Below are 8183 nucleotides of genomic sequence, written 5' to 3'. Positions count from 1 at the left end.
AGAAAAATTGGCTAACACCCTTTAAACCAATATTTTATAATAAGCCCAATATTTGGCATTGGGATGCCTATGTACCCCAAATACCTATTCTTAAAACTTAATAGGCTTTTCACTAGACGAGTACATTTTTTGGAATGTTACAATTACATAAATTTATTATATATTGAAAAATTATAGGATTTCTTTTTCCCTTTTATGATACGATATAACGAAATAAAGTTTTTTCAACATTTTTTCATCCAAAAAAGATTAAATAATTTTCTTGATGAATTCTTAAGTAGAGTACTATTTACTCATGAAAATATGGGTAACTATGAGTTAACATGTATTTTATCCAACTCATTTGTTACCCAATTCATTTTTACCGATATCATATATGAGCGGATTGAATTTACTATCCATTTTATATTGATCCATTTCCAATCCACCTAAACTTGACTCAATCCACCCATTTGTCACCACTAATCTATGTCTAGTGACTCAAGAAATGCTTAATACCTTTCGCTCGATTAATTGGGAAACTTACATAAATATACTATATTAAGAAAATAATTACCATTTATACCAATACCATTTTTTTTTCACTTGATCACTTATAATACATTTATAAGACAGTCTAAATACATATTACAACGAACAATTTATTATTCACATTTAATGCAAGTTTTATTGATGACTCATACATTTATCCCACATTTTAATACACTTATGATACAATGTGTCAATTTCTTACCAAACAAGTGTAATATATCTTAAAAAACAGTTATGATACATATATATTACATACATAATTCACTTTTAATACATATTTCAGATTTAACATAGTATTGCTATAAATGGTACTTCCACCCTTTAAAAAAGAATGACCCTATTTCCTTTTTAGTTTGTTTAAAAAAGAACGACCCTATTCCTTTATTGACAACCCTTTAGCTTTAACTTTCCAAGTGACATTTTAAGGCCACAAGATTAAAGAGCATTTTGGTACATTGGATATAACTTTAATTTATAACACAAAATTAAAAAGTCTTCTTTCTTTTCTTAAACTTCCTTTCAAGTCAAACTAGGTCATACTTTTCAAAACAGAAAGAGTAATAAATAAAAGATGTCGCTAAAATCAGTAATTATTTATTAAAAGGTATCAATCAAAGTAATTTTTCCTTAATGAAACATCCTAACCTAGAATTTTCAGTAACTTGCCATTTTTCTTTCAAAACAGATGATTTAAAAAAAAATAAATATAGCTATCCGACACCCTTAAAAAAAATGTTAGGTGACAATTCTTAAAAAAATACTATATTTATTTGTTTAGCTCAATAACAAACCAAAGTTTAAGTGTTGGAAGAATTTGGTAATTTATCTAATTGGGTCTTGAATATGTAAATTATAAAATATTGGTTTCTTCATAAAAGCGTAAAAAATATGATGTTCCTTCCTTATTTTAATTGAATTATGTAAAGAAATAGTGCAAAAAGAAAAAATAATCAAGAAAAATACAATAAAAGTACCTTTTAAAAAGGAATAAAGTAAACTGGGTAAATGAAATTTGTGTCAACAGAAAAATATATTGAAGAGTTAAACTTTATTATAACCAATAAAAATAAAAATTAATTTCAGTGGGGAAAAACCTAGCAACGAGAAAAAAATGCAAAAGTTATAATAAGCCTTGAGTGATGCCTCATTAAAAACCTTTCCAAAATAACCCTATGGGACAAAACCTTGGTTAAAAAAAATGAGTACAACACATATTTTACTCCCCCTAATCAAAAAATTATTTGATATCTCGGAGACAATGTATTCCAATATTATATTTAGCTTCTCAAATGCGTGGATGTTGACAATGCCTTAGTGAATAAATCTACAATATTAGGGTGAATGATCTGGTGCAAAATAAATTACAGCAGCCAACTCATCAACATCAGCTCAGAGTTTGGCCAACTCTGTTTGTAACCTTGCAAGATCTACACTCGGCGTAGTCTGGGGCTGAGCTAGCATCCTCAACTCGAAGGCATGTATCCTCCGATGTGTGGCCTAAGTATGCTTTGTAATAAAAACTTTCATCCTCATCTCAGAGTCCTCAACGACTGTCTGCATCCAGGGTTAAAGATGTTGCAACAACTGAGCCATATGAGTCTCTAGCCGTTGTAGTTTGGCAACAGGCAAAGTAGAGACACCCGATGTTGTAGAAGCATGTGATGTGCAATCATCCTGGGCGAATGTAGATGTATGTGTCACCTCCACATGCTGAGCAGTAAGAGTATCTCCTGCAAGAACCTGACCCTCTTCGGTCTTCTCAGTAGCAGGCATCGATGGCATGCTAAATCTGAGCCGAGTAGTGGTGCAGTCGGGTTTCCCTAAGACTTGGCAATAGATCGGAACGAACCGGTACAGGACCGGAACGAGACGAGTTGACCGGTAACAGAATGAATCGGACCAGAATTATCGGGATGGTTACTCAGTTTCATTCCGTCCCACTATATACCGGGATGGAACTGGAACAGACCGGAATGGAATGGAATGGGATAAACGGGGATGACACATCTAGCAATTTCAAAAAAATGATTTTTTTGAATTACGAAGATATGAATATTTTTTTTATTTCTCTAAGTTTAAATTAATAGTTTTTAAATTTATAACGTAATCTTTTACTATAGTTTATTTTAAAGATTTTTTTAAAAAATTTTACTTATTAAGTTTGCAAGTTAAGTCTTATTAAGTTTTCAAGGTTTAAATCTTTTGAAGTTTAAAAGTTATTACTTATTATTTATTAATATGTATTAATTTATAAGTTATATTTATAACTTGTAATTTAAATAAATTAAATTTGTAATTTTAAAAAATTTAAATAAAAATAAGGATAAAATAATTACACAAATTAAAAAAATATCAATTTAATTTATTTAAATTTTTATTACAAATTAGAATTTCAATTTACAACATTAGTAGAGTGCATAGTTTAAGCAACCACCTTCTAGGAAGGGTTTTATTTTAACTAAGTCTTGAATGTAATACTAATGTAATACTAATAGGGGGTAGTTGGGTAGTATTTATTATTTAATATAAAATATAAATTATAATTTATAAATTTTATAATATAAATTAACTAATAAATATTAATTAATCAGAATACAATCGAAACCGGAATAAACTGGTACCCGTACACCGGTACTAAACCTCGGTTCTGTTCCGTTTCGTGTCCCGGTTCAGGATATCCCATTCCATCTCGTAGGGAACCGAACCGGAACGAATCGGAACGATACCGGTACATCCCGTTCCATTGCCCAGATATAAGTTTTCCATATCCAAGATAAGCCTAATATCCCTAGTGTGCGAATATGAGGAATCAGTGGGTCAATACCCCTAAGTAGTGGCACTATGAACTCTTGGCATAAGTATAATATCAGCCCGGGAAAGGGGAGAATCGTGGCAACCTGGAATGCTCTCTCATGCATCTCATAATAAGCACCCGAGAAAAATAAATATCATATCCATACGTTAGATGTAAAACCATCATCGTCCAATCATGAATCAAATGATTATCCACCATAGCGGGGGGATAAGCAAGAACAACCAATCGACCATCAAAATTTTGCAAAGAAGTTCACTGAGGCGTTTTTGATTAGGAAAGAACAGCATACCCAATCAGCGGCAACCCCCTACTTTGCAACATATCTAGCAACCCACCTCGATAAATCCTCTTTTTGAGAATCAACCTTAATTACTTGTATCACGCACAACTTGCATCTTATAATCAAATAGTTTTGTTGACTCAATTTTCTCATAAATCAAGCCATGGAAAAATCAGCGAATGGTCACGCTCAAAGATGTCAACCGGAACTTCTCGAACTCTGCTGCTCAAAAGAGGAGATTGTATTAGATCCTTTCCCTTTTTTGGCATTGAATTCTTGACTTTGGTAGGACATGATGAATAAAATTCCCAGACTGTATTTTCACTGGACTGCTCGGGGAATTTATCATCCACTCTCACCGATGTACTTTGAACAGTGCATGTATCTCTAGAGCAGTGTGCACACTACCAGTCAACAATCTCAGCTCCTCAGTAATAGGATGGCTGGGGTTTCTTCTCATATTACGGTCAACCGACTTCCTAAAGATATGGAACATGCGAAGTAGCTCAAAACAATTTGGTTGTTGCACTACGCGAGCTCGTCTGATCCCTTAGAGTGAGACCCCTCAAACTGGACTATGATACGTACTAAGATCCTGTGCACACTCAATAGGTGAATTACCCTCATTTCTCTGTGATCCAACACCCTCCCTCTTCATACTGGAGATTTGAGGATTGGGTTGGTGCAACTATACCAAACGATCCGCGATCGTCTCGAGTTTGGGATTGGTGTTTGGTGATTTTTGGTGGCCTAGGTGAGTCATCCCATTCCAGGGTTGTATTCTGACCCACTTTGTTCATTATCTATGGGTTCATTCATAACTAAAACTGGGGCACAAAGGGTGTTGTGGATTTCCCCTATCTTTGTAAATAACATATTGGCGGCACAATACCTGTGGGAACACTTGTTAGTCACTATAAAACCACGAAAGGTATGATTCAATTACTATTATTATATGGCTTACTTTACTTTTGAACAAGGATGTGTATATATACACTATAGGATGTCTCTAATACTACAGTGGTATAATCCAAATAGGATTCAATTAGTATAACAATAATAGGACTATCCATACTCAACATGTTGTCTCTTAGTGGTGCCCAACATAGATTCAGAATCATATGTATCAATACTCCCCTTGTAAGCTGATGGTGGAAAAACACATTCAACTTGGATCACATGAACTCAAACCTGGTGGACGAGAGAGGCTTAGTAAAAACATCTGCAATTTGATCCTTGGAGGATAAATAGTGCACAAAGAGATCTTTTGACCAACCTTGTCACAAACACAATGAAAATCAATTTTAACGTGCTTCGTCCAAGCATGAAATACTGGATTAATGAAAAGGTACGTCGCACCAATGTTGTTACACCAAAGAATTGGAGCCTTTGGGAGACACACACCTAACTCAGACAAGAGAGATTGGACCCAAGCTAATTTAGAAGCTGCATCGCAAGAGCTTTGTACTCAGATTCAGTGAAGGACGTAGAGACAGTGCATTGTTTCTTCGAGGACCAAGAGACAAGAGCAACACCTAAATAGATTGCATAGCCACCTGTGGATTTGTGATCATCTATGCAGCCTGCCCAATCTGAATTAGTTAAAGCCTGAGGTAGCAAATTAGATGAGAAAGAAATGTGAAAACGATGATATTGAGTGTGTTGTAAGTAGTGTAGTATCCGTTTAACAGCAACTCAGTGATTTTCCGTGGGATTGTGCATGAATTGACATACTTTATTAACCACAAATGCAAGGTCCGGGCGTGTGAGAGTGACATATTGTAATGCGCCGAAACATGCCGACACATAGTTGCATCAGAAAATAGTGGGTTGTCCTCTGTATGAAGCTTTGTATTCACTGCCATAGGGGTTACTAAAGGTTTGCACTGTTGCATGCAAGCCTTGGATAGAAGATTGCTGATATATTGGTGTTGGGAGAGGAAAATACCATTTGGCCCTGTAGAAACTTGAACACCACGAAAGTAGCTTAAAGGACCCAAATCACGTATGGAAAATTCAGACCCGATCTTAGAAATAATTGAATCCAAAAATGAGGTGTGACTCCTCATAATTATTATATCATCTACATAGACCATGATATATATTGTTATATCATTTTCAATGTAAATAAACAGAGAATGTGTCTGATTTGGAGGCACCATATCCCATATGCTCGAGAAAATGAAGAAGTCGCATATACCAGGCCCTAGGTGCTTGTTTGAGGCCGTAGAGAGACTTATTTAGGTGACATACGTGGTTAGGCTAGAGAGGATGAGTAAAACCTGATGGTTGAGACATGAAAACTTGCTCTTGAAGATCCTCGTGCAAGAAAGCATTTTGGACATCCAATTGGTATACAGACTAACGATGTGTTGCTGTGGTTGGTTTGATGACCGGACTGAAAGTTTCTGAGTAGTCATGGACTTCCAGTTGATGGAATCCTTTGGCGACGAGGCGAGCCTTATAAAGATCAATAACACCACTGAATTTCTTTTAATATGAAACACCTATTTGCACCCTAGAACATTCATTGATGGATCATAAGGGACCAAGGACCATGTATCATTGCGGAGAAAAACATCCAATTCGTACGTCATGGCTGCTCTCCATTCTTTGTATTTATTTGCTTCAGTGAAACAAGTTGGCTCAATTGTGGGAGGGGATGGTGTGGAGGCAGAAGCTAAATTAGTGGAAGGATTCATATTGCGAGGCTTCATGTGATGAGCTCTTGATGTTTGTGGCTTGTGTGGTAGAGACGGATTAGGAACAAGATTGGAATTAGAGAAGTCAGCCATTGAAGGTGATGTAGTCAGGCACAACGTCGACGATGAAGGACAAGGCTCACTAGGAGAGGTGATGGGTATAGTAATTTGGTGGGGACCGTGACTAGTACTACAATGTGATGACGAAAAATGAAGAGTGTCACTAGGTGCGGATGGAAATAAACTAGGAGGTGTGGAATGTTATGAAGGACTAGAATTTGGAGGAATGCAATAGGGAGAGAAACCCAAGGGTGTGATGAAGTTGGTTGGGATGGGGGAGGGCCAAGGATAGAAGGTTCGGCAAATAGGAATTTGATCTCATCAAATTTGATGTGTCGGGCAATATAAAATCGTCCGGTGGAGCTATCAAGGCATCTATAACCCAAGTGGCTGGGACTATATCCTAGAAAGACACAAGGATTGCTTCGAATATCAAACTTGTGCTTGTTGTAGGGGTGTAAGTACGAATAACACAAGCAACCGAAAGCTTTCAGAAAACCGTAGTTTGGTATGGAGTGATGGACGAGTTCATATAGAGAAAGACCATTAGTTGTAGATGAAGGGAGTCGATTAATTAGATAAACTGCTGATTCGAATGCAAAATGCCAATAGCGAGCGGGAGTAGAACTATGAGCAAGAAGACTAGGTCCAGTTTTAACAATATGTCGATGTTTTCATTCAACCTTACCTTGTTGTTCGTGGGTATGTGGACATGATATACGATGTGAGATACCAAGATCGGGTAAAATAGGGTACATGGAACAAAATTCCCCTCCCCAATCAGATTGTATAGATTGAATTTTAGTGTTGAATTGTCGCTCAACAAGAGTTCTGAATTTTTGAAACACGGCTAAGGTATCAGACTTGTTCGAAATGGGAAATCCCCAAGTATAACTTATGCAGTCGTCAACAAAAACTAAAAAGTATTTATGGCCTTGTGACGAAAGAAGTGGAGCTGGACCCCAAACATCGACATATAATAATTGTAAAATTGAAGAACTTTTATTGAGACTCAAAGGAAGAGATAATTTGTGTGACTTGCCCAATTTACAAGCACTGCATACATATTAAATCTAGAACTACTACAAGGCAAATTATTTTTCCTAAGTATTTGTTGAAGAATTCGTTGATGCGGATGACCGAGACGAAGATGCCAACATGAAGGAGATGCCTTGATGGAATAATGAGCTGACACAGAGGAAGAGTCCACTGGAGGAGATGAATTGAGAGTGTAGAGACCACCACTACCCTGACTGGAAAGAAGAGGCTTCTTGGTATTCCAATCCTTAACAAGAAAGTGATATGGGTGAAATTAAAAAAAAGGATTATTGTCGATAGCAAACGCTGAACAGAAAGAAGAGACTTTGTGATAGTGGGAACATGTAAAATATTCTTAAGGGAAAAAGAGCGAAAGGGAGAGGTAAGAAGAGATTTATCAATGTGGTGAATGGGAAGGCCATGGCTGTTGCCAACATGAACTTGATCTGGTCCCTTGTAATCCTCAACTTGATGAATATTAGTGATATTTGGGGTGATGTGATAAATAGCGCTTATATCTGGAAACCATTGATTGTTGGTGGGGGGGGGGATGGATAAGCTAGGTTTGCAGTAGGATAGGGTGACTTGTTGTAGCATTGATAACAAGTGTTGGCAAGATGATTGCCGCCATTGAAAATTTAGCATCTAGGACGGGAATCATAGGACTACCATTGCTGATTGATGGGAACATCCTCCACGTCCACCACGACCGCGATATGAACGACCTCTACCTCAATTGGAATTGGGTGGACATTAC

The 8183-nt window shown here is 36.5% G+C and overlaps 1 protein-coding gene across 1 annotated transcript; it reads right to left on the bottom strand.

Moving 5' to 3' along the window:
• Positions 1-5060: 5060 nt before the first annotated feature.
• On the bottom strand, positions 5061-6421 carry LOC107030058. Its single transcript, XM_015231463.1, has 2 exons — positions 6152-6421; positions 5061-5234 (listed from the first exon to the last, which is right to left on the bottom strand). The coding sequence occupies exons 1-2, from the start codon at positions 6419-6421 to the stop codon at positions 5061-5063; spliced, it is 444 nt and encodes a 147-aa protein (XP_015086949.1).
• Between the last annotated feature and the right edge of the window lie 1762 nt (positions 6422-8183).

This window comes from Solanum pennellii, chromosome 9 (assembly GCF_001406875.1).
Source record: "Solanum pennellii chromosome 9, SPENNV200".
In the NCBI taxonomy this organism is placed as follows: domain Eukaryota; kingdom Viridiplantae; phylum Streptophyta; class Magnoliopsida; order Solanales; family Solanaceae; genus Solanum; species Solanum pennellii.
This window is presented reverse-complemented; position numbering and strand designations above follow the sequence as displayed.

Excerpts from the sequence above, each read along its gene's own strand:
- LOC107030058 (XM_015231463.1), bottom strand. The coding sequence starts at position 6,421 with ATGGCTGACTTCTCTAATTCCAATCTTGTTCCTAATCCGTCTCTACCA. Across the intron at positions 5,235-6,151 it reads CTTATGATCCATCAATGAAT|GCTTTAACTAATTCAGATTG; the intron begins GTTCTAGGGTGC and ends TTGCTACCTCAG.